The sequence below is a fragment of the Lepidothrix coronata genome, unplaced genomic scaffold (genome assembly GCF_001604755.1).
Source record: "Lepidothrix coronata isolate B3197 unplaced genomic scaffold, Lepidothrix_coronata-1.0 Scaffold66, whole genome shotgun sequence".
Classification (NCBI taxonomy): Eukaryota; Metazoa; Chordata; class Aves; order Passeriformes; family Pipridae; genus Lepidothrix; species Lepidothrix coronata.
In genome coordinates this window covers 3,655,633-3,682,698 of record NW_016690246.1, presented here as the reverse complement: position 1 = coordinate 3,682,698, position 27,066 = coordinate 3,655,633, and the positions used below count along the sequence as shown (strand labels likewise).

The 27,066-nt window shown below is 41.8% G+C and overlaps 1 protein-coding gene across 7 annotated transcripts; it reads left to right on the top strand.

The window, feature by feature from the left end:
• The first annotated feature begins 1,974 nt into the window (after positions 1–1,974).
• On the top strand, positions 1,975–26,540 carry PANX2 (pannexin 2). 7 transcript variants are annotated; one of them, XM_017818232.1, is made up of 5 exons: positions 1,975–2,359; positions 2,697–2,998; positions 21,373–22,824; positions 23,788–23,861; positions 24,699–24,806. In XM_017818232.1, exons 2-4 carry the CDS (start codon positions 2,773–2,775, stop codon positions 23,817–23,819), a joined length of 1,710 nt encoding a protein of 569 aa, XP_017673721.1. In that variant the 5' UTR covers positions 1,975–2,359; positions 2,697–2,772; the 3' UTR covers positions 23,820–23,861; positions 24,699–24,806. The 7 variants fall into 7 exon arrangements, 5 of the variants coding, with proteins under 5 accessions (XP_017673721.1, XP_017673717.1, XP_017673720.1 ...); XM_017818228.1 differs by lacking the exon at positions 23,788–23,861 and having other exon boundaries at positions 24,699–26,540; XM_017818231.1 differs by lacking the exon at positions 24,699–24,806 and having other exon boundaries at positions 23,700–23,788.
• The last annotated feature ends 526 nt before the right edge of the window (positions 26,541–27,066 follow it).

Genomic DNA, 27,066 nt, shown 5'->3' with positions numbered 1-27,066 from the left:
ATCTAGAGTCAGCATCTAGATAGCAGACAAATGCTAAGGGCTTAGGCAGGGGGAGATAGGAGGAATTAAGTAATTGGATGGGCAAAAGAGAGGATTCAAAAGGGGATGACATAATAAGGATTGGGGAAATGGTCTTTCAGCCATATTCTCCATGAGCGGGACAAGTCTGTCAACAGCAGAAAAAAGCATGGTGAAACGATGACGATATTGAAAGTCTGAGCAAAAGTTTTTCAGAAGATCAGCTGTATTTCCTCAGTACTACTGTACTGTACTCTCCTATGCTCAATATCATCCCTCTGGCAACAGCAATAACAAGGGCATAAGGTATTTTGGTTCTTTGTTGTTGGAATGGAAAGCCTGTATATTACGGGCTGATAAAATACACATTTAGCCCAAATAAAGCTATAGCAAGAGGAATTGGTGCATCTAGCTCTTATTGCAGATAGAGGGCATTATTGAGCCTTGAAGCCTGACGCAGCAACTGTCCCTACTTCTCCTCACATGTGGGGGACAACACAGGCTACACTCTATTCCCAAGTTCACTGCACCAGGATCCTCACTGCTCTGTCTCCTACCTTGCTCTGCCTGCTCTACTGCCTGGGATACTCCTTGTGACCAAGAAGACCACACTGCAAGCACCCACTGTACCTGGACAAGGGGGTAAGAAGAGAGTACCTCTCCTCCGTCTTCTCCCCATGAGGCAGATACTGTTTGTTGGTCATTACAGAAATCCAACAGAGGTACAGAGCCCATAGAGGATGAAAAGCAGGGAAAATGTTACAAGTGATGGTAACAGCTTCAAGTTTAGGCTCTCTTGCCTTCTGATCCTTGGTGATCTTCAGGAGCATGTGGCACCAACAGTTTTGTGTCTGCTGCCTGGAGCCTTCATCAGAGCTGTCACCATCAGGACATCCCTCTTGCCTTGCTCATTACATCTCTGCCTGGATGGAAGGACCCCTGCTAAGAAGTATTATTTAAAGTTTGCATCCAGTATTGAAACTTGAATAATCAGCAGAAGCCTCATATTGTTCACAGTGACTGGGGAAAGGAAAATTTCACAGTGAAGAGGAAAATCTACGCCTTACTCATGCAAGTTGCAGATAACAACTGCAAATCTTTGAGATAAATATCAGCAATATTTGTTGAAGCCTATCTCTGGTTTTCATCTCAGTACTGCTAAATATAAAACATATAAACAACTTGAGAAGAAGGAACTGTGACCTGGAGCTCTTGTCTGAACATCATAGCTGCTGGCTGTGATGCAGCACATATGCTGTGTGGTCCAGCTTTTGCCCAGAGTGTTAATGCGTGCTCTGTTCCCAGCCTGTTTCAGAGGAGGACAGCAAGGTCTGTGAAGATACAGGCCTGGACCCCATCAGGCTGAAAGGCAACCTCTGCATTTCTGGCAAGTGCTCTGCCCTTAGGCTCTTACAGCAGGTGTGTCCAACCCCACCTGTGCTTCAAAAAGACAGCATCAGGAAGGGTTTTCTAATGGCAGCACCTAAATCCTGACGTGCTTGCAGGTCCAAGACCCTCAGGGCACAGCCTGCTCGGGTGCGGGTTCCCCTTTCCCTCACCACCACCCGCTCCATCGCTGTGTACCCGGGCCTGAGCTCCGCTGTGCGCGCGGCAGGGCGGGCGGGGGGATGGAAAAGGGAAGGAGCTCGAGCCTCCCTGCCGGGGCCACCCGTTCCCGCTGGGCCCCTCCAGGACCGCTCTCTCCAAGCCCTCTCCGGGCCGCCCCCGCCGGCACTGCGAGCCGTGCCCCCCGGGCCGCGCGGCGCATGCGCGGTGCGGCCGCCGCGCGGTGGCTCCTGCAGGGACGCGGCCGCCGCCGCCGCCGCCGCCCGGGGCCGCCGCCGCCGCCGCAACGTGTTGCGCTCCGCAGCCCCGCATGGGCTGTGCTCTGCCTCTGCCTGTGCCTGTGCCGCACCGCCTGCGCGGCCGCGGCGCTCCCGGCCGCCCTGCTCCGGCCGCGCCCGGAGCCGCAGGCTCCAGCTACTCGCTTTGATGCCTTAAAGGACCTCTGCAGTTCATTCCGGGCTGCTCTCGCCGCCTCCTCCTGGTTCTCCTCCCCTCAGCCGCTGCGAGCCCCTTCTTGAACTGCTCCGCGCGTTGCCGCCGATCGGTGCAGGCGGGCATTTCCATGCGAGCGCCAGCCGCCCGCTGCTGTAACCAGCATCAGCACGTCATCCGCCTCCCGCTCCGCACCCGGGGCGATTTTATTACTCCTGGAGGTGCAGGGACATTTTTTCGGCAGGAAGGTCCAGTGTAACTTTATTTGCGGCTTCCGCTGTTCTGTACCAGCCATCGGTTTCGCTCGACATCCTCCGAGAGCCGAGGGAACCGAAGTTGCCAGGTAAATGCCCCCTTCCTTCTCTGCAGCACTTAGGGAGGCGGCTCCGGTCTGCCTGGTTGCATGGCTGCGGCGCCGCTGTTGTACAGCGCGGGTTGCGAAGCGGAGGCAGCGTTTAATGGCACAGCTGTCACCGGCACAGCTCATGTCGCCGCCCGTCTGTCATGACACGTCCCCGCAGGGCTGCGGGGAGCGGAGGCTGCTGTGCCCTGCACAGCTGCCGCCGCCGGATCACCCCGGCCCGCCCCGCGCTGCCCGGGCCGGGGGAGCGCTCGGTGCCGCTGCGGCAGCGCAGCCCGGCCGGGCGCCGCCGTCACCGCTGTCGGTGTTGTCCCCGCAGGCCGGGCGGGCACCGCCCGCAGCCAGCCCGTCCCCGGGGAGGCCCGGCGGCGTGAGGCCGCCCGCCGCCGCTGCTTATGCAACACATCATCGATAACCACCCCGACATGGCCACGGCGCTGCTGGCAGGCGAGAAGCTGAAGGAGCTCATCCTGCCGGGGCAGCAGGATGACAAGGCGGGTGCATTGGCGGCTCTGCTCCTCCAGCTGAAGCTGGAGCTGCCCTTCGACCGCGTGGTCACCATCGGGACCGTCCTCATCCCCATCCTCCTCGTCACCCTCGTCTTCACCAAGAACTTTGCCGGTAAGGGCGGAAGGACGGGCAGGGCCGTGCCCCAGTGGCTGCTGAGCGGGACCATTGGTGCTGAGAGGTGTCTGCCAGCCCTCGCCTGGGCAGGCGGGGACGGCGGCAGGGCGGCAGCAGCCACTGCCTGAGAGCCACCTGTGCCCAGGACGCGGCCTCTGCCCGTCGCCTTGGCGGGCAGGGGAGCGGTGTCGACGTGGTGGCCGCTCCCTGACGGGGGCAGTTGCTGCCTCTCGCCTTGCCGGGCAGGCGAGCGGTGGACAGGGGTCTCCAGCCACCCTCCGGGGCACTGATCTGCAGGGAGGTGTCTGCTGCCCTGCAGCTGCTGAGAGCCAGTGTGGGTGACACAGGGTGCAGGTTAGTGCTCCTTGAGGTGGATCCTGAGCAGGTCCTAAGCTGGACCCTGGTTGGCGTCAAGCATTGTTCTGTTGTTACTTCAGACGTCTACAACATGAGTGTTAACTGGCCTGCTAGGGAGAGGCTGATACTGTATATGGAGCCACATGCGCAATGTACTTTGCAGTATTATCACAGTGGAAATCACCGGTGTCTCTTCCTCTTGAGGGCCTACATCTTGCATACACCCAGTAACAATTTAAAAAGCCTGGTTTGATTGCCCATCACCACCAGTCTTGGAAGGTCACATTTTGATGAGCCTTGAAAATTACTGATCCAGTAAACTGTTATGACACCTTTTGGGCCACTAGCGCATATGTAAACATTGTTTTGCTTTGTGAAGTATAGGCTTGATGAGTGTAGCTGCCAGCGCATGACTCCTTTTAATGTCCCTTAAAGCTCCATACTGAAGATCCATGGGAAATTATTAGCACTTTAATATATGGGATGGACCTGGAAGTCTGTACCTTGTGAGGTTGGTAAGAACCTCCCTTCTTTGGGATTGACTTCCAGCACTTAATATCCCTAATACTTGTTTTCTTTATGAGATAAATCACCTAGAAGAATAACTGCTTGCAGATGGAGTCTGGAGATTTTTCTTAATTATAGTTAAAACTTTTTCAATCTCCCTCAATTTTTAAAAAAATACAGTTATTTAGATCAAGATTTAGATCAGCCACACTTAATAAGAGCCTCGTTTTTTGGATGGTCATCTGGGGGTATCTTGGAGAAACCAAGTTTACAGGGCACATGAAAACCAACTCTTCATAGCAACTGAAAGACAGGATTCAAGGTCACCTTTGGGGACTCTCTGTGGAATGCAAAAGTTTTGAGATTAGGTAAGCTAATAGAGTGCATCCTTACTTATATATGTGCTTTCATATTGTTTGAGATGTACAGTTTTGAACCTCAGTAGGCCTAAACTCAACATTGGGTGCAGGCAAGGTCATGTCCCCCTTCATGTGTGTTCCTTTACATAGTGCTTCCTAGCAGAAGCCCTTCGATGACTCACTGCTTGTTCAGACAGAAGTAACTTGCTCCGTATGAACTAGTCATCTGAGACTGCAGATTGTGGAGGAAGTGTCAAGTCTAAGAGACTCACATTTATGCAGTGGATGTCCCTCTGCACAGCTAAACTGTGGTCCTCACACATACATGGAAGAAAGGGAGTCTACTGAATTTACTCGCATCTGCCTATATTTCTGCAATTGAGTTTATTTTGTGCTGTGGAGACTATTCTCTAGGTTGACAGTTGCGTTCCAAATTTGTTTTTCAGAAGGGCTTAAGGCAATATCACTTATGTCTACTTATGGACTGCGTATTCTGCTTTGACCCAGTAAGAGCAGTAGCCTATTGTATCCTGCCAGGGCAAAGCTTATAAGGCATCGCAGAAAACACCCTTATGTCTCTGGGAAAACGTGGGGTAACATTCTTCCCTCATATGTCATGTGTTTGTTCAGATGGTCTGCAGTTAGAAAAATAATATGAGAAAAAAAGAAAAAATTGCAAATACAAGAGAATGTAATATAAAAACTCTAAGAATCTGACAAAACTAAATAGATTCTTTTTCAGGGTTGAGTCAAAGAGTTTGGGGTTAGTAGATTCAGTTCTGCTTCCACAAAGTTCAAGAGCAAAACTTTTATTAGTTTTAATGTGATCTGAATCAGATGTCACTCTTTAACAGAACAGTTTTACTCGGCCTTCTTTAATAAGTCAGGCTTGTCCAGAGACACTGATGCTGAAAATAACAGTTCAGCTGGATACATGCTTACTACTGATTCTGCAGTTTGTGTTTTTTCACCCATGCACTTTGCTTTGGATACTGCTGCTTCTGTGCAATTTAAATAATAGGTATGGAAGTTCAAACTTTGCTGATAAAATTGAGTAAGGTACCTACTGCCCCTTTATTGTGAATATCGTAGTAGCTTCCCAAACTTTCCTTTGGGCACTTGTATGCTTATCAGATACTTATTATTATTCCTCATTCTGTTAATGATGTCCAGCAGGAAGATACCATCATGCCACTAAACTGAAAACAGCCTCCTTTTCTGGGGGCTTTCATCATGGCTGGGCTTCATGAACGAAGATTTGGGAAAGGTCTCTACCCACGTTTATCACAAGTGCGCTGGTGGCTAAAAAGGCCGATACGAGACAGGCATGTCCGATTGCAAAAGGCACAGTAGAAAGATTCCTTAGGTGGTAAATTCTGCAAGGCACAATTCTTTCTGCGTTGTCTTTTCTCCTCAAGGGTGATCCTGTGTGCTTTGTCAAAGGCATCAGCAGCGTTATAGATGGTGTGTCTCCAGACCTCCCGATTTGAGGCCAGAGTAGACCAGTTATGTTGATTAATGTGGCCAAGGCTGATATGATGTTTCAGGGAGTCCTTGTATCTCCTCTTCGGGGCTCCTCTCATGCGGCAGCTGGTGGCAAGTTCACCATAAAGCAAGGTCTTGGGGAGGCGGTGGTCCTTCATCCTTGAGACGTGCCCTGCCCATCGCAGCTGTGTTCTCAGCAACATGGCCTCAATACTTGTGACTGCTGCTTGTTCTAGAACAGATGTACTAGTCACATAATCTGACCAGTGGATGGGGGCTATACCATCCTATTTAATCAGTACTGGTAAAGCTTTTGGAGCAAAGGTGCACGCACTCGAGATGTAAAAGTGTAGTTGTCTAAAAGCAGTGGTTTCTCACAAAACGTTTTTGCTGAGCACTGAAAGAACCTGCATAATGAGTGGGTAGAGGAGATAAGAGCCTCTTATTTCTCTGATCTACCTTTGAGCTTATGTCAGTGAAAAGTGTAGCTTAAAGCGCAGTCAAGAGCAACTGTACAGTTTGTGCAACAAGTGTGATGGCAGTTGCTTGGCCAGGCAGTGTGGGTGTCCTCCCCTGGGGGTGTGCAGAAGGCACCCCATCATCACAGGAAGCCTGGACATCGCAGGGCAGCAGTAAGTCTTCTGGCACCAGAGGCTGCAGTGAAGCATGTTTGAAAGCAGGGTTCAGCCCTGAAACCGAGGACAAAGAAAGAGCGTGTTGTTTATTTAAAAGATTGTAATTAACAACCTTAAAAATCATTATATCTCTAGTATAATATATTATGTAGTGCATAGGCCTGAGATAAAGTTATTTATTTATTTTTGTTGTTTTAGTGCAATCATTGTTTAGGTAAATTCATATGCTCTTCATGAAAGTGATTTGTTTGCCCTTGCATTGGAGTGTTCTGATCTTTACATCTCTTTTGAGAAAATAAGTGACAAATTACTGCTTTAATAACATAAAAGGCAAGACCTAATTGTTTAGTAGATACTATGCTGATGTTTTGAATAAATCACAATCCATCTGAACTTACTGCTTTACAGAAGACTTTAAGTTAGGTATTGTGCTTTTCTTCTATTACATGTATCATAAAATCATAGAATGGTTTGGGTTGAAAGGGTCTTTAAAGATTATCTAGTCCAACTACCTGCCATGGACATGGACATCTTCCACTAGACGAGGTTGCTCAAAACCCTGTCCAACCTGGCCTTGGGAAGGGACATCCACAACTTCTCTGGGCAGTCTATTCCAGTGCTTCCCCCCCTCACAGTAAAGAATTTCTTCCTTGAGTCCAATATAAAGCTACCCTCTTCCAGTTTAAAACCATTGTCTTGTCAATACAGGCCCTGCTAAAAAGTCTGTCTTAAAAGCCCCCTTTAAGTACTGCAAGGCTGCAATAAGGTCTTCCTGGAACCTTCTCTTCTGCAGGCTGAACAACCCCAGCTCTCTCAGCCTGCCATCGAAGTACTCCATCCCTCTGATCGTTTTCATGACCCTCGTCTGAACTCACTCTAGCAGATCTTTCCTGTGCAGAGGGCCCCAGAGCTGGATGCAGGACTGCAGATGGGGTCTCAGGAGAACAGAGTAGAGGGCCTCTCAACCTGCTAGACATGCTCCATGTTATGCAGCCCTGGATGCTTGGTGTCTTTACAGTCTTACTCAAGGTTAAAAAAGGGCTGTCATCCTTGGTTCACTTTAGCCCTATAAATGAATCTGTAACATAACCAAATTTTATCCGGTAATAAGATTTTGTTTCCAAACTTCACTTCTAGATGGCAGTGCATTTGGGGTGCAGTTGAGCTCTCTGCAGAGTGAAGGGCATACACACTTCTAGGATATGCTCCTGAAAATTAAATTCAGGCTGTGAAGGAGGCAGTAAGAGTTTTATTATTGATTTCAATGGGGACAGGAGTTCACTCTGATGGCTGAAGTAACATGATTATTTCAGTGGCCCTCACTTCCTAAACTTTTTTCATAAGAGGAAAGAAAGTCACTCAGCTAACCTCCTACATTGTTATTTCTGAGTCTCTCAATTCTCCTTTAATGTTTTTCAAGCAAACCAGTATGATTCCAGAAAGGACACCCCTAGAAAGTTAATTAAAATAAATCCATGTGCCATATTTATACTGGGCATGAGATCATCATGAGCTCATCATTTAGAAGCGATATTCAGCTACCCAACACAAAGAAAGCCCACATGAGCACACACAAGCGAAGAATGAATATTGTTTCCCTTTCTAGAACTCACCTGTGAACAAACTTGATATAAAACCTGCACATCCTCTATTTAGGGCCAGTGTATGTTGACTTCAAGGATAATAAGGAAAGTTTTTGAGGCATTTTTCTCTGACCGAGTGGGTGGATCTGTATTTGAGTTTCCTGGAGTTGGTAAAGGTGACTACAGAAGGCAGTACAGGCTAAGGGAAACCTCTCCTGTAGCAATGTTCTTGTTGAGATAACAGTGTGTGCAGTTGATGGTCCCAAGAGAACTTTGGTTTGCTCTGTTTTTGTTTGGAAATAAAAGTGCTTTAAAGATAGCAGTTACATTTTTTATTTAAATATGAATGCCTGTGTGTTTGAAATTCTGTCAGAACTGTGACATGACCCCCATCACACCCTATATAGTCTTAGGCATCTGCTGGAGCACTCATGCATGTGTATATGCAGTGCTTTGCAAAGGTCCATGCTTGTATTTGACTCTGTGAAGGTTTGATTTCTCATACCTATCTAACTTTTCATTTCCTAACAGCTTGAGCATTTAGTTATTCCTGTGCAAACTAGAAGTAAAATGCAACCAATGTGAATGGAGAGTTCAGATTTGATAGTACTGTGCTGTCCTGGGGCATAAATAGGTGATTATACCAGGTACTAGCTGGTGGTGAAGCAAATTTTGAGCCTGTGAGTATAGGTTGTCACTTTCGTCTCTTCATTTTAGATGCATTGGAGCCTGCTGGATTGTTCTCTTTCCTATGATAAAAGTTTTGATGTTCTTTTTATTTAAAGTGTTTCCTTGTTAACATAAACCAGCCTTAGGTTAATATTTGGTGAAAAAATGGTAAACCACCAAACTTTTAATTAAATGTTAGTAGGTAAGGATCTCAGTTATGTAGTTCTAGTCCACCTACAGTTTGTGTTGGTTTTCGGCAGTGGTTTTTAGTTATAATGTTTCAGTATTTCCTGTCAAGACATGGTCAGTCTGGAGTGGTATGGATCTAAATAAAAAGGTATTAGTCCTTTAAAACACTGCCTTACCATTTTCACTTCCTTTCCAAAATGCACAGAATGTGGAGTATTAGACAGCAACATTCATTGCCAGTTTGAAGTGGGTCTGTTAGATGTGCCATGAGTTTTTCATCCTTTACTCTCCGTGTTTTTACCACGGTACTAGTACACACAAGCCACAGCTACAAGTAGGATGCTGCTGGGTCAGCAAGTGCTGTGTTCTGTCCTCCCTGACTGGCAACAGTGCTACAGGTGGCAGCCTTTTGTAGTGAAGTGTCTCATGGTATTTGCTGAACTTCCAAGACACTGTTCTACAATCCAGTAGTTTAAGAGATACTTGACTTTCATGATGTGCTGCTTAATTTGTTTGTATCACTTCGTGTTTAGTGAGTCCTTTAAATATTCCAGTTCAGTGTTGTGCCGGGTCCAGAAGCAATGCCATCAGTAATGTCTGTGGGAAGTTCTTCGTGCAAGGGACCAGAGAGTGGTGGGCCCTAAAGGAGAATACATTGCTGGTTTTGTTATGTGTTATCTCCACAATATTGAAGTATTTTGGTTTCAAAACTGGTGTGGTCAAAGCATTGCTAAGTCATATCCCTCTTGTGCAGTGCCTCATGCTTTCTATTTACAGTGAATTTTTCTTTCCATGTTGCAGTCATGTTTTCTTTTCTCTCAGAAGCTGTTAAATACCAGTACTTTATTAAAATAAAGCAAAGCAATCATCTAGTTGATTTTTATACTTTAGTCAAAAGCCAAGCTGTGGCACTGATTTCCGTGCTAGGTTTATAAAACAGTGCCTACAAAATACAAAAGAAGTTGCTCAAAAATACTGTATTTCTATGTCTCTTAGCAGTTACATAGCTCAGCCTCTACCATCCTTCTCCTAAAAAATTTTCGTGAGAAAGCAATGGAAAGAGACAGTAAGTTAAATGACTGAAGGGTCAATTCAAGTTTTTGGTTTTTATTTTCTGCTTTGTAATGATTTACATAAGCAATGCTTACTTCACTGTGTAGTACAGTATATGCATGAGTTCAATGTCTTCTTTGCTTTCCATGCTACAGTATGGTTGAAACAGTATATGCTGCAGATTTCTGTATTATGAGATGGAGTTTTATTTTGTGTTTTTGGTTAGCTTTTCTAATTTGTATTTCTGTTTCAAGTTGTGGCAGGATATTTTCATATTCTTACTTAGGTGACTTATCTAATAGATGACTTTTGATCTTGTTTTCCAGTTTTTCTCTTCAACTGCACTTAAAACAACATACAGTAAGAAAGTAAAGATGAAGTTTTTCCAAGTGATTATTCTTAGTGCTAAGAGTACAGGGCCAGAATGTTTTGTGTACCTGATGACACCAGTGCAAAAATTGTTTGTGAGGCGATATTAGCAGAGAAAAGAGAATTTGAGGAGTGTCTCATTACCCTTAAGTGCTTTCTAAGCACATATTCTTAAAAAGGATTAAATGATACAAGCATGGGCTGGCTGCAGTTCAGCTGCTGGCTGTTTGCATTGCTGATGGGATTTTTCCAAAGAGTAAGGGCAGTTTACTCACATACAAACACGAGGTGTGCACAAGATATACATGCTGGGACTTCGCGAGTTTTGATAATTTAAAGATTTGCAGTTACACAGGTGAATGGTAGATAGAAAGTATTCTTGAGGAAATCCATGAGCAATACATGTGTAATCACTGAACTGCAGTTCCTAGCAGCTACAAATATTTTCCTGTCATAAATTCTGTTTCTCGAACTTCATTGACACACATACATCATGTTTTGTTATGTAGTCTTTAAAGACCCTGTTTGCGCTACTAACCCCTTCATTTTTTCAAGTGTCATATATGTGAAGAGGTCCAAAATGTGGATGAGTTTTATCTTACTACATCCTTTCAGATAACCAGCAATTTGAACAGATGGTCAAAAATATATTTGTTTAAGAGCTACTTAATTTATTCACCTTTTGTCAAAGAGGAAAATTTATGAATAAATAAGGGTAAGGTTGAGTCTGTTTTTTAAACCTACCCTGAGTCATTTGAAGCTCTCTGTTGTCTCTAAACTAGATAGAAATCATGCATCCATGATGCAGAGGAAATCTCAGCTTGTGTGGTTTCTTAGAGCTGTAAAACTCTTCAAGAAGAATCTGCATCGTCACTGAGTTACTTGGGTTCTGTCAGTATTAAAAATAACTGCAGTAGGCACCCTCAGTAGGTATACATGTTTAATTACAAAAGCAGAATAATTTCGCAGTAGGCCGGCATGATTTGTGTAGAGGTGCCATTTGTTTTACGTGATACAGGATTTGTTCTAAGAAAAACATTGAATTCAGTGCAGATATTTACATCATTGGGGATTTTGTCCCAGGCATGTATTATACTCTTGCATTTGAACTGGGAAATGCAGCAGTTCATTATGATAGCAAGGTTTGGGGATTTGTTTGCTTTTCTTTAGTGGCACCGTGCCTGTCATGCAGATTCACGGTTGCTGGAGCAGTGCTGCAGCCAGGTGCTGAGATGTATGGTGTTTTTTGCAGCTTGGAGCTCAGTGACTATTTCTGGAGCATTTTAGTTAAATGCTCAAATAGTTATTTCACATTTTGAGGTTGGGGTACCTTATCTTCTGAAAGATCCATATCTCTTCAGGAGGTCAGGAGACCTCCACACTGGAACTGGCAGAGCCCCTGGGAGCTGCCAATTCTCCTGGCTCTGCTGTGATGAATCAAAACAGTTGTGATACATTACAAAACCCAATTTCTCTACACATGGAGGAACCAGTTTTCCAAAAAGCAGTAGACTGACCATCTCTGCCCTATAAATACTATGTTATTAAAATAATATTTTTACCTAATGGGCAAACTATTGGTCTTTTTCCTCTTTTTCAATATGAAGTTTTCTGGGTGCTGTGATTATGGCAAGAGGTACTTAACACAAGCCATCTTTTTTATTTCTAGTCATTAAATAACTGTGGTGCAATGGAACAAACCTACTGTTTCCTTTTGCTTCCTGTGGTTGTATTTTGCATTTGCCCCTTGGTTTCGGAAGCCACCCTTGTCTATGTATCATCAATTTCACTGGATTTTCATAATTCATTTCACTTCGGCATTTATTCTTGCAGTTTACTTTAGGTATTTCTGTGGTCCACATTACCATAATGTCTGTGTAGTTGCTTTGGAGTTTCATCTCTAGAGGACAATTTTTGAATTGGCCAACATTATTTTTTTAATCTTCGCAAAACATTAAAACATTATTTTCACACCTTACCACTTCTACTATGCGGAAGATCTGTACATCACCAAAATTCCTCTCACCTCCTCATGTAAATGCTAAATTTAGAAGTAAATGTTATTCAGATCTCTTTTATAGGACTGCCTGCATGGCTGAATTTCATTAATTACGTTTTGATGAATACATTCCTTTAGATTCAGATCTAACCTTCCCTCAAATCTTGGCATAATACAGAGCTCTTTGTACAATCACAAGCATTGTCATTTCCTTCCAGGTGTTTTCTGAATGCTCACAGAGCTCTTTTGAGCACAGAAAGAAATGCTGCTAGTGAAGTTCAACAATACAGTCACTATAAATAAGCTCTCTTTCCAGTGTTGTTACCACTATCCTGCATGGCCATCACATGGTGGATGATAATTCATCACTGAGGAAAATTCCTCTATAGGAGCAGCCGAATGGATTTCACTTAGGTGTCTCTGCACCTTCTGCATAATAGTTGCGGTTTCTGGAATAACCTTCTCCAACAGCCTTCAACATAGCCAAGTTGGAGTAGATACCTTTTTCTCCTGACTAACCTGAGCAGGTGTTACAAGTCTTTAAGCCTCAGATTGCTGGTAAAGGAACTTCAGCATACCAGCTACTTTTAGAAGAGCCAGTGTTTATTACATATAGGGAATATAGTTCTGTAAATTTATATATACACTAGGAATGTGCATTGCTAATTTATTGATTCTGCAGATCTAAAATGTATGCAGTTCAAACAACAGTCTTGCAAGCAAAAAAAAACCAAATTGGAAATACAGGGACACCTGCTGCAACCCTTGCACTGCAGTTACCCCTATGGGTGACCCAGTACCTCTACATCTTTGAAGCTGCTTATTTACTTCTTACTCATTATGATTAATCCTTGTAGAGTATAGGCCAGTAAAACTTAATAGGAGCAGTGGTTTCCTATCTCATTTCTTTAGGGACTTTCTTTTCAAGATTTTTTTCTTAAACAGGACAAGTGGTTTCAGAGATTGGGCAAAAAAGGCTATACCTTACCTTGCTGATCATGGAGAAATTTGTACCTTAGGAAGACTTCATGGTCATGGAACCTGTATTCAGATTTGGAAGGAATATTCCCTAAGAAGGCTAAAGGTATTGTCTTTTCGTTTTGATAAAAGTAATAATTCTTAGTAATTAGCTTGCTGAGTTAAGGCTTACTTTGATGGATGTTTTCTTATTCATATGACTAAACTTAGTTAAATAGGACTGTATGACTACAGTTGATACACAAAAGTAGTTTCAGGGATCCATCCCTATGCTGTAGTAATTTCTAACCTTTAAAGTAGTTGAAATAAACTAGTTAAGTTAAGGGAGCTTTTCCTTTTGCTGTCAGTTAATTCGGGTATTAGCCAGCATTTGTTAAAATCACATTCAAGGCAGAGTTACATATTCCCTGTGGACTATGTAACTGAGATGGAAAACATGTATACTGCTTAGATAATGTTTTACTTTCTTAGACTACATTTGCAGCCTTAGTAACATGAATGTTTTTTATCCTTTTTTTTTTCAGAGAGAAGAGGATCCAGGACATTTCTTCTTTTCCTTTTAAAAATTGCTGAGAAACTACTAAATAAATTATTTCTGTTTCTTAAAATAAACAGTTTGCTACCTGCTTTCTTGTGCCTTTTAGTACCCAAGATGAATGAGGCATGCATATAAGATTGCTTACATGCATGTGACACAAAGTAAGGACAGCAGTATGATTAGGAATACCCTTGTCAAATACTGGCATTTATTGCTGAATTCAGGGAGTTTCTAAATTATTTTGTCTGTTAGAAACTTGTGCACTGGGAATGATGGGCAGGGAGATTCAGAAATTCTACGTAAATCTTGAATTACTCCTTAGAGACAAGTGGAGAGTACAAGGAGTGCTTCAGAGATCTTGACTGGCTTGCCATCTTTTCTTCATAAGCAGGTTGGGCACAGGTTTGAGGATATTTAGCAGCCCTCTTCAAGAAACAGATGCCTGTTGCTAGGAAGCACTAGGCTAGGGTGAGTCTAGAGTATATTTGACTCAGTAAGTGCACTTATCAATATACTTACCTGATACTTAGCTCGGGTCTCCAGTATGAGGGTTTAGGCACTTGTCATGGGGCCAGGAGATCCAGCCTGTTCCACAGCCTTTAAGCACCAGTTCTGCTGCCTATACCCATGTAGGGCCATGGTGGTAAGGCTGAGTATTTACTTCTAGATCCTTGAAGAACTTTTTGCACAAGAGTCATACTTACCTTTCCCTTGGTGTAGCAAGCACAAGAATTTTCATTTTTTTTTCATATTTGAATTACATTTTCTGAAAACTTTCCTTTTTTTCTGTCTGTGATTACAAAATTTTACTGTTTCTTCTGCATTACTGATTTACTGCACTGGAATCCTGAAATCATGCAATTCAGTTGGAAGATTAATGAGGTGTGATTTCTTTTTCCAGAGTAAATTCTAAAAGCTGGAGGCCACAGGAGACATGCACAATTTGTTATTACAGTTTATATTTTGCTTTGGGTAACTGTACTTCATTCCACTGGGAATGCAGTAGGTGTAAAAAGTCATTTGCCCTGTTACATAGGGGCTTATACTGTTTATTACTAATATTTTCTTTTCTTACTTTGTAATGCCTACCAAAGCATCTAAATTTGTTGTCCATATTTATTTAAATAACTTTTGCTCATAATAATAATATTTTAGAAGCTTGAAAGTGACCCCACTACAGCATCAGTTCTTCAAAGAGAGATGCACATGCCAGATTTTGTGCGCTGTGAGTAATCCCATTGGCTTCAAGGGAAATGCCCAATGCTTGAAGTTTTAAGTCTTTTTAGGAGCAGGTCTTACTTTTTATGCTGTTGAATGCTAATGTTGTCTTTATTTTTAAGGGGCTAGTGAATGTGTTAGGTGCAATTCACTCACTTTCCCGGGAAGACCTGTAAAAACTTGCATGGACAATGGAGAGTGATACATACCTATGGCTTCACCATATTTTCTCGACAGTGTCGTTTCAGCATACCATAACCCATGTCACATTTTTTGCAAGGTGTTTCATGTTATAGATAGGCAAATATACATACACACATGTATGTGCGCACACACACTTGGGGCTTCCTTGTTAAACTGTGCTGCTGGTATCTCTTCCTTTGATTGAGGTGCAATACTGAGGCCTGAGCTCGATGTATGTCAATGATAGCCTTCTAGCCGTATTTTACCTGATGGGTTCCTAGTCCCACTGGCCATTGCATCCATTTTTGGAAATGGACATTTCTCAAAAGTGAAAAAAAATATTCTCGCATGAATCAGCCATTCTTGCTGAACATGACCTAAAGAAAAAGGAAATTCACCTTGAGGATAATCAAGCATCAGAATAGGATGCTTCCATCTTTGAAGGTTTTCAGACTGACAAAGCCTTAATTAAGCTAGTCTGAAATCAGTCTTGATCCTGCTTCGAGTGGTATGTGGGACTCAGTAACTTCCGAGGTTCCTGGCGGCATTTCCATGATTCTGCATTGCAGTATAACTTCAGGGAATGGTCTAGAATAGCAGTTGTCAGATTTTTCCATTGCTAACTCCATTTCCAGATCTGAGATTCATTTTTGTAGTGGGAAGTTTCACAGGAGTTCCAACCTCAAACCTCAGGATTCCTGCCCCTTTCTTGAGGAGTATAGAGTTTGTGGTATTGTAACTTCAGTTAGAAATTTAGTAGGATATTTATTTATCAAACATATTTTCATGCCTAGCTATTGCAGCCTGACAGCTGGTGTTTAATTCAGGGCCTCTCAAAGAGGGAAGTTGAAGATGTACTAGAGTATAATAGTTGGGGAGCCACTGAAAGGAGGTGACAGACCTTGGGTTGGGAACAGTAGGAGTAGGAGCCTATGCCTCCAGGAAGCCCATAAGCATTTCTCAGAGACTTTTCTAAAAGGCAGAAGACTTGAAAGCTCCTAGCTTCCATACTTTGCCTTCCCTCCTTCTTTTAATACCATCTGTTTAGATTCTTCAGAAAGAGTTTTTTGAGTACAGCCCCTTCCTTTGTCCCTCTCCCTACCTTGACTATCTTCTCACACCCATGCACTTTCCTTCCCTTAAAATATGCCTTTTGTACCTCCTGTAAGTAATTTTTTCTCCATTTAAGTAGCACTTATACTGATGGGATGAGATGGTGCAGAATGGAGCATGTGAAAAAACTCAGCTGCCAAAAGATTTTAATTTTTCAAGTGGTATAACATAATCAGTTATATTACACAACTAAGTAATTCTGTATTGATTATTTCATCTTGATTGCACGTCTGAAAAAATTCAGTGAAATGTCTCTCATACCTTGTCCTAGAGACTAGTTTTATGGATATTTGGAAGCTACTAATGTGCATAATGAGCAGAATAAAATGTATTTATGTAAAACTGTTAAAAACATCTGAAAAAAGGGAAACTAAGCATCTTAGTGTGCATCTTTATGCTCAAGTCAGTATAAGATAAAAGTATAATATACTTTTTTTGTAATTAATATACTTAATTATTCAAAGGGACGTTTCCTGGGAATGACAGTGACTGTAGGAAAGTATTACTGAAATCAGGATTTGTTCCTGGGTATTCCTACTGATTTTTTCTGAAACTATGTTGAACTTCATATTCTGGCACGCAGTTAACACATTTCTGTAGGCACACCTTCAGACTTTGAACTTACTGAGACTTTACTCTGAGCATCAGAACTAAAAGTTTTGCAGTAAGCCATCACATTTACTGCAGAAAAGTTGAGTTTAGTATTCCATCCACCAATAACAATGGCAGCTTAGTTACCTTTATTTTGCCTTTGCTAGAAATGCACATATGGGCAAATCATAGCTTCATGTCCACCCTTAACCACCTTTTCATAATTGTTTGGAACTGGCAAAAGATTATTTTGAAGATGATGACCTTGCTTTCCAGATTTTTTTATAAGAATGTCTGTCCCTTAGGCTCACAGGACTGTAGCTTTCAAGGAGCAGAGGAATAGATTATTTTTATAGGCTTTAGGCTAAACAACATTGAGAGGATGACCAATCCACTCAGCCATAATAATGCTCCCTAAGCTTTTAAAAAAGTTTCTTTACAGCACCTTACTCTGTTGTATTTTCCTACACAATTGAACAGCCATGCCATATGCAGTTCAACTGCGGAGTCTCAGGAAAAAGCTGTGTTTCATGGTGACTGGAATGGTTATATGAAAAAGAAGCTTCCCAAACTGCTTGAGGATTTTCAGGGTGAAATAAGAGTATCAGTTGAAACTTTCTATATTTATGAATATAGAACTTTCTATATTTATGAAAGTTGAAAACAAATACATTTTTTAATATTACTCGAGCACAAGTCCTATGAGGAGAGGCTGAGGGAGCTGGGGCTGCTCAGCCTGGAGAAGAGGAGGCTCAGGGGAGACCTCATCACTCTCTACAACTACCTGAAAGGAGGTTGTAGCCAGGTGGGGGTTGGTCTCTTTCCCAGGCAACCATCAGCAAGACAAGAGAGCATGGTCTCAAGTTGTGCGAGGGGAGGTTTAGGTTAGATATTAGAAAGAATTTCTTTACAGAGAGAGTGATCAGACATTGGAATGGGCTGCCCAGGGAATTAGTGGATTCTCCGTTCCTGGAGATTTTTAAAAAGAGACTGGATGTGGCACTTAGTGCCATGACCTAGTAACCGCAGTGGTAGTGGATCAAGGGTTGGACTTGATGATCTCAAAGGTCCCTTCCAACCCAGCTGATTCTATGATTCTATGATTCTATGATCCGGTGTCAGAGCTATGATTTTAACAGTCTTACAGCCTTTTTTTTTCATACTACTTACATATCAGGAGAACACTGTTAAAAAAAAAATTGATCTGCTGTGCCTTCTTGAAACTGTATTAGAAAGGGCCCTCACTACTAAGTGAGTTATACGTGTGAGGAAAACTTGTTACTCTGCTGTCCTCATCAGATCTGCATATTGAGATCCAGCTGTATGTTTTTGCCAACTTTCATAACAAACAAGATTAGTTATTGACATACTGTTTTTTAATTTATTCGTGATTGACACAGGTTGCAGTAGAGGAGAAACTGTTCCATACCCTACTATAATGGGATCAGACACCTTCAGGGTGTTTGTTAAATGCCAGGTTAAATGCTACCATCACCTAAGAGGTAACATTCACAAAAGCTACTCAAACTTGGTGTCAATCTGGCTTGGCAGCTTCTTGTCAATGAAGAGAGAGATAAGCTCTTCTGCCAGGCAACACCTAAATGAGTCTTTTGCTTTGAATCAGTTTGGAAGGGAATTCCTCACTTCCGTTGTCTGGAGCATATTCTAGAAGAGTGAGCTTCTTAAAGCCAATGCTATGCTTTGTAAATCAAGTCCTATGCTGAGAGGGTTAAGCTAAATATCTCTATGGAATAACTTTACCTGAATTAGTGGCAAAATGTAAAATGACATTTGCTGTCTCTACTGGTTGGGACAGCCCCCCTTTCCTCTGAAGCAGTGGCAATGGATAGGGTGCAGCATTAATCTCTTAGTGTATCTGTTCAGTGTAAATGTAAATGTTAAGACATTTTGTTTCTTTTTTTATTTATAAAATAAATATATATTGAATTCTTGTATAAATATACAATTTTGGCAAAAGTCTTTCTAGCTTTCAGGTCTCAGTGAACAGAACTGGAAGAACTGTTCCGTTTATTTGATAGTAGCAACTGATACATCAATCAAAAAATAATCCTTATGAGTGATTTGTATGAATACTTGTTGCTGTTTTCCGAAGTATTCGTGATGTTGAGACCTAGGAGAAATGAACCCGTGTGCCACAGGAAATTGGGTTTCCTATTGGCAAGTTCACCCAATTAAAAAAATTTCTACTTATGAGAGGGGCCTCTGGTGGTCTAGTGGTTAGGGTGCAGGACTCTCACCGCTGCGACCCGGGTTCGATTCCCGGCCCCCCGGGCAGATGGAGCTCGTCAGCCCTGTGAGGCAAGAGAAGGTCACTCTAAACAAACCTACGTCCTGGGGACCTCACTGCCACTGTCCAAGCTTGCTCGGCCCCGGCAGATGAACCTCAGGATTAAAGGGTGGGCTCAGTTCAGCGCACGCTGTGTCTCACCTAAAAAAAAAAATCCACTGCGCAGGCTCGAAGGGTTAATGACCTTTCCCAAATCTTCGCTCGCGAAGACTGGCCATTACTTACTTACTTACTTACTTACTTATGAGAAATGTAGCATGCTACTTTTTTTATTTCCCCATGGGAACATTTTCACATAGGAATCTGTCTGGTCTCCTGAGAAATCCCACAATAAGTCTTTGATAGTAGGAGATGAAATTTTTTGTATGCATCTCTTCATGGGTAGGGTTCAGAAGGCGTGTAAATTACCGAAACCAAGGGACTCAGTGAGCATTTTTCTTGTAACACGTCTGTAAATACACAAAATAGTCTAAATGGGAAGCTGTGTAACTTCAGAGTGCTTTAAGCTGTCCTCAGAGATTGAACTTAGATCATTTTAAAATAGTCTTCAGAAGTGATATTAAAGAATTTGCAGGGCTTATTCACTGTGCATGCTGTCTTGGGTAGCAGCATTTATTCTGTCAACTCTGTTTAAATTGGTAGTATTTTTAGAAAAGAATTCTCACTGAATCACTTTAAAAAAAAAAAAAAACAACAGAATTTTTGTGCAGTTGTCAGCATGTAGATCTCTGTAGGTCACAGAAGAGGTTTATACCTCCACACCAAAGAACTAGCTTTTGATTTGCTCACATGTAAAAAGCAACTGGTCCAGTAAGGAGTCATCTGTTAAGCCAGAAAGATTAGGGGGGTTTGCCTGCATATTAATTTTTAATATTCTATTTATTGTTATCAAACAACATGATACTTTATTTTTTTATTATTATTTTTATGATTAAGAGAATGGTGCCACCACTCTCTTCCAGTGAGCTGTTCTTGGTCTGAATTGTAAACTACATTCAGAACTGGAGCAGGCTTGGTGTTCTTGAGTGATTTTCAAGTCAGGAGAACATGCCTTCTCCCTATGGGTCTCATTTTGGGAGGTTTTTTAAAGGTATACCAGAACACTGTAAAATATAGTCCCTTTGTTCTATGAGCCAAAACATAAAAACATGGTCTTTCTCTTTGAATAGGGTTTCCTCATAATGGTCATTGTTCTTTAGGCAATTAATGCTGCTCTAGTTTTCACAAGGTTTTCTATTTTTCTTTCCTGTATTGCTAGAAAAATCTGATTGTATAAGAACATAATTTATCTACCAAGTCAAGACAAAAGTCCTTTTATCCCACCATCCTGCTGATGATGGTAAAAAAAAATACTTATCGAGAAGTGTTAAAATAAACAAGCATACAGTGTAATTTCCTTTGATAAACCCTTCCACCCTCCAGCAACCTGCGATTAAACATTTCTTGAGAGAAGAATTGCATCACTGTGTATTTAATAATCCTTGCTATACTTTTTCTCCCATTACTTTGTCTGATTGCTTTCTTGATCCGCAGTATTTGTTTCTTCCATAATACTGTATGACAGTGAGTTCCACCATTTAATTACATGTTGTGTAAAAAACCCAGTGTTACAGTTTCTAATGTAGAATTAAATTTCCATAGCAAGAAGTTGGTAACACACCAGATTCTGTCCTGATCGATCACACTTTAATTCAAGAATGTTACCTAAGAGGGATACAGTTGACTAAATCCTTGTTTGTCGTAAGTTTCAATTTTTTTTACCATATCAAATGAATAGACTTTGTTAATAAGTATTAAAAACATTGCTTTCAGCTACATCTAACTTTTTTCTATTTCGAAGAGTATTTAGCTGGGATGAACCTTAAATTTCATCTAAATTTCAGTATTTGCATGGAACATCCTCAGCTACTGACCATGTCGTGAATATCAGGTCTTTTAGCTTTGTGGAGTTCAGGTCGCAGTTGGTTAGGATATTGTTTTCGGAGATTTAATTAAACCAAAAGACGTATTTCTTGCTGACATTTTTAGCTCAGGTTCATTCTAAAACTTCCAGGTAAAAAGTTTGGCCTTGGGCTTTGCGAGGATGTGTGCAGGCTAAGCTGGTTAATAGACATGGAGGGCTTAATGCTCATGTAAAGATACGGTAAAATAAAATTGATATAATTTGAAATGTTTATTTTCCAGAGCTCCTTTTGTAGGTTAAATGCACAGCAGTGACTTTTCTCTCTGTTATACAGAGGAGCCAATATACTGTTATACACCACACAACTTCACCCGCGATCAAGCCTTGTATGCCAGAGGATATTGTTGGACAGAATTAAAAGATGCCTTGCCAGGAGTTGATGCCAGCCACTGGCCCTCCTTGTTTGAGCATAAGTTCCTACCTTATGCACTGCTGGCTTTTGCTGGGATAATGTACATTCCAGCTCTGGGCTGGGAGTTTCTCGCCTCCACCCGGCTGACTTCAGAGCTTAATTTTTTGCTTCAGGAGATTGATAACTGCTACCACCGTGCAGCTGAAGGGCGGGCACCAAAAATAGAGAAACAGATTCAGTCCAAAGGCCCAGGGATCACCGAGAGAGAAAAAAGGGAAATTATTGAGAATGCAGAGAAGGAAAAAAGCCCTGAACAGAACTTGTTTGAGAAATACCTGGAAAGAAGAGGACGAAGTAACTTTTTAGCTAAGCTTTATCTTGCAAGGCACCTATTCATCATCTTTTTAAGCATCATACCAATCACATACTTATCCACCTACTATGCTACGCAGAAGCAAAATGAATTTACATGTGCTCTAGGAGAGCCTCCAGACAAAACTAGCAGCTCCAAATTGCACATCAGAGTGAACTGTAAGCTGCCGTCTGTCCAGCTTCAGCGGATTATTGCTGGTGTAGATATTGTTCTCCTCTGCTTCATGAACTTGATAATCCTCATCAACTTAATTCACCTCTTCATATTTCGGAAGTCTAACTTCATATTTGATAAACTGAACAAAGTTGGAATAAAGACCAAGAAACAGTGGCAGAAGTCCCAGTTTTGTGATATCAATATTTTGGCCATGTTTTGTAATGAAAATAGGGACCACATAAAGTCATTGAACCGTCTGGATTTTATTACAAATGAAAGCGATCTGATGTATGACAATGTGGTACGCCAGCTGCTTGCAGCATTGGCCCAGTCCAATCATGATGCTACTCCAACTATGCGTGATTCAGGGATCCAAACAATAGACCCAAGTGTTGATCCAGCAGACATTGATGCTAATGAACAGCTCATCATTAAGAGACCAAGGAAGAAGATGAAATGGATCCCGACTACCAATCCCCTTCCTCAGCCATTCAAGGAACAGTTAGCCATTATGAAGGTTGAAAACCATAAACCTGATAAACCGAAGCCTGTGAGGAGGAAAACAGCAACAGACAGCCTTATAGCTCCTTTGTTAGAGTCTGCTGCAAAAACCTCACAGCAATCGTCTGCTCATAAAACCGAGCCAAGTGCTATCCCAAGCACAAGCAGTGAAAAAAAGCACACACGGCACTTTTCCTTGGATGTTCATCCATATATACTTAGTAGCAAAAAACCCAAGCCAGAGGTTCAAGCCATCCCCTCAATGCCTACATCAAAAAGCCAAGAGGGTGGATTTTTAAACCAGGAAGAAAATGTTGTAGTTCACGTTACCTCCTCTCTCAAAGGTACAGTATGCCATAATGCCCATACCACCTCCACAGACCATAATTTGCATAGCAATCTTCAGGAACTCAAAGTTTATCTGAACGGTTTGACTTGCCTTGCTAGATTTTGGGATAGCTAATAATCTCAGGGCTTACAGATCTCAGAAACAGAGGTTCTCTCTCTTAAAAAGCTATGTGGAGGGTAAGGATTATTACAGTAGAGCTGTACAAAACAAGATACAGGCTGTTGATGTGGGTAGTTTTTTAAATGTAAGCATGACCACTACAAATGTGGTCATGCCTTGCCAAGGAAATGAGGAGCATTTGGCCCCATGATACCCTTCATTCTCCACCAGCACCTGGCACATTTCAAACATGCCTTATTTTCAAGTCATATGGAAACTTCCGTGGTAGATGAGCAGTCCTCTGATCAGTAATAGCCCCTTAGGAGCATGTGGGAGATTAGTAATGGCAGTTAAAGCTGCCTGTAGAACAAAAATCTCTAACTACCAACTCTTACAAGTTGGCATGTGTTTGTCACTTAGGAAGTCACAACTCAGCTCATTGACATTGTCCTTCACACAAGAGATGCTTTAAATTGTCCTGTGTCTCATGTGGACCAGAGGATTGATAGTCTGAAGTGTGGGTGCTGGTCAGGGATTCAGGATTTCTGCCATTCCCTTCCTGTGTGGCCTCACAGGAGATGCTCTTTCTGTGCCTCAGTTTCCTATGTGTTTCCTGGAAAGCCTGTCCCTGTCTTAACTCAAAGGAGTGTTTCAAATATATCAATAATTGCTAGGTGCTAGAGTGATGAGGAAAGCCATTTGAACATTAAGAAAAGTGATAGATCAGTAGATAAACTGATAGACAGATATCTTCTTGTTTATTTTTGTAAGCTACTGACATAAGAAAGAAGCACTATGCAGTTGAAGTTACAGAAAAATCTGTATGTACTTAAAGCAATGGCTCTCATCTCATTACAAGCTAAGACCTCCCTCTGGGCTTCGACAGACTGACATCTACCGTCACCCCACTGCCCAGCAAAGAAGTGATTTGAGGTATAAAAGTTTCTGTCACTTCCGAATCCCTATGCTCCTTAGAGCCCTCCAACTCCCTAATATGCATGTGAGCTATTCTACAGCATTCCTTATCCAGTTACCTGCTGTGATTTCAACTCCTCAAAACTACTGGGGTTTTCTGGTCTCAATTACCTTTATCTAAATTAGTGCTTTAATATTTTAAGGGCAAAAAATAATTACAGGAGTTTTGGGGCTCTGTGACTCCCCATTTGCATTAAAAAATTTCAGCTTTGTTTTTGAGTTAGACCTACATTGCAGTCCATCAGGTAAGGTAGACTTATAATTTCTGGAAAGAGACATCAGTTAATGTCAAATTGCTGAGTTCTTTCTAAAGACAAGTGGCTTACAATATGTAACCACTAGTTTTTCCCATTGAAACTACCAGTGCCTTTTGTATTCCATCCTGTGGATTTCAATAGTCATAACGTTTGTCAAAACATTAAATCATAACATTTATAAAACACTGGCCATACTGTAGAGGGGAATAAAATATATTTTTCAGTTGTTCTTTTCATCATTTTACAAAAATATCATTCACATAAGAAAGCATGAGCATGCATAAAAAACAACCAGATATACAAACCCCATTTGTTGTTTGTCCTGTTTCCCTGAGCGTACAACCCTGTTGTTTTAAAACAGTCCTGTTGGATTTCTCAAGGGTTCCCAAGAAAACTCAGCTCAGGGTCCACTTCTGATCCCACTGAAATCGGTGGCAAACCTGCCAATGACTTTTATTGGTTCAGGACACTCCTGACTGAGGGACTGGAAGGGTGACAGAATACCTGTCCTTTAACTGGCTGTTTTGTTTTCTTCTAGACACCCCTCATCCTGCAAAAGAGATCCTATACTCATCTGAGACATGCAGAACTGTGCCTGCTGCTGCAGCTTTTGTCACGTGTAACCACAACCATATAGCCACAACTGCTGCTGCCACCAGTATGGCTTTGAACCAGGTCAAACCAGAGCCAACACCTGCACTGAACTGCAACTCAGCCCACCCTTTGCTGCACATCAACACACTGTACGAGGACCATGAGGAGGAGGTTTCAAACATAATGGACAATGGGATTCACTCACCGACTGACACGGGGGAAATTCTCTCCATCCCTACCCCAAAGCAGATAAGGTTGGCAACGTTTGACGAGCCAATGGCAATCGTGAGCTCGGTGGAGTACTGAAGGCCCCAGACTACCCAGCTGGCCCCTGTGGCTGGGCCCGAGACCACTGCAGTGCAGAACATGGTCCCCCCAGCAATGCAACTCACTGCATGAGCATGGAGTTTTCACACAGACTGTAGCTTCTGCTGATAACACCAAACAGTTTTACAGGATCACATCATGAGCACTGTCAGTTATTTGTGAAATAGAATAAAGAAAATCTGGTGGAAATAGACCTTTAACACTAAGACAACCACTAGCTCTAGCTCTAAACTATAGCTTCCTGATTTAAATGGGAATTAGCACAATTTATGAACATTAGGAGTCTGATGGCTTGCCACAGCAATTTTAGTGAGTGTTTAAATCCTTTGCATTCAGAATTACTGATTAAAGTTAAAACAACATGGAGGTGAGGTATACTTTTTTAATGGCAGCAGTTAAATAAGAGTTCTTTTCTAAGCAGAGAGGATTTTTTTTTTAAATTCAGGATTTTGAAAAAATTATATGCAAGCAAAATTTGGTTTTGTTTGTTTCTTTAGCTCACTGATGTTGGGCTTGATGGAGACTTAGCTGAAAGGGCCTTACTACCACCAGCATTTCAGTGCAAAAAGATTGATACACTCAATCTCTTGCATTTATAAATGAAAATACCTGAAGTATGCCCCGCCCTTTAACATGCTTATATGTTTGATGGAAGATGATTAAGAGTTTATTTTTTTAACTATATTTTACCATGGAAAAAATTACTTTATTAACTTTTCAAACCAGGTGTTACTTTTAACAAAATGTGTAGAAGAGAGTCATTGTAGCTGCTTATTTTTTCATAGTGTATTTATGAACCAGGTTAGAAACTTTCATGGGTGCTTCACTGATACGAAAAATCTTATGGAGGTCATTACAAAATATCTTACAAAATATGAAACCAGCAAACCTGTTGTCAAATAACACACAGTTAAAGTCTATGAATTTAGTTCTGCAGATTTGGCTAGTCCTTGATTCAGCAAACACTTAAGGCCATGGGTGACACTGAAATGACTCGTGTAAAGCTAAGCACACACTGAAATGGCTTTGCTGGATCCTGGCTCTAGTGCAGGCAGACAATAATCCTGCGGTATGTGCTATCACTCTGATTCAATATTTGCCATCCTTGGCTCAAAGCACATCTTCATGCCCATCTTCCTATAATTACGGTATGTGTGATTTAATAGAAAACTATAGTATAACTAAAACATCTATTAAAAGTGTATCATGCAATAACCATTCTCAGCAAAATTATAGTGAAACAAAAAGTGACTGTGTTAAAATAATATTCCTAGCTGCATTCAGAATTACAGACTGTGTGTGTTTGCTTCAAAATTATGTATAATGGTAGAAAAAATTATGCAGCACAAATATGGGACTGAAATCTTGAGTTTATTTTTAATTTATTACCTCAGACATGCATATATTATACCAATATTTAATGAAAATAGCACTGAAAATAAATACCTATTATTCTGAATATTTTAATGTGTACTACTTCATAGCATAGTGTTACAACACACCTCTAAAGCAAGGTAACCAAGATTCTTGTCAGTAGATCCCTAGGGCTGGATTAGAGTGAAATGACACTGAATGACCTGTGTATACTTATGAGGCAGGTTTATTTTAGAACAATTTGGTTGCAACGGAAAGGAGGTAGGTAGCCATTTTGGTTCTTTTCTATAAAATTATAAAATTATGAGAAGAAAATACATAAGAAGAAAGAAAGAGATGGAAAGCACAAGAATAGATAGTGAAGAGAAAAGATGTCACCACCTATGGATCCAGCAACGAGACTTGATCAGTGCAATTTCAATGTCTGTGTCAGAGTCATCCTGGCAGTCGATCCATTGGGGTTAGGGCCCACACAACAAAGAGTTCCACGGCTTACATACTTTCAGGCTCATGTGGGAATGCCCCAGTAATTCCCCAGGGGAGGGCTTTTCTTCAGCAATCTTTGGTGGTTTGTGGCCCCTTCTAATGACATGGCCACTGTTTGGCCCTTC

Bases quoted from the DNA above. Each gene is read 5' to 3' on its own strand.
- PANX2 (XM_017818228.1), top strand. From the start codon at position 2,773: ATGCAACACATCATCGATAACCACCCCGACATGGCCACGGCGCTGCTG. The intron at 2,999-21,372 runs GTAAGGGCGGAA...TCTGTTATACAG, and splicing joins CTTCACCAAGAACTTTGCCG to AGGAGCCAATATACTGTTAT. The intron at 22,825-24,698 runs GTACAGTATGCC...GTTTTCTTCTAG, and splicing joins CGTTACCTCCTCTCTCAAAG to ACACCCCTCATCCTGCAAAA.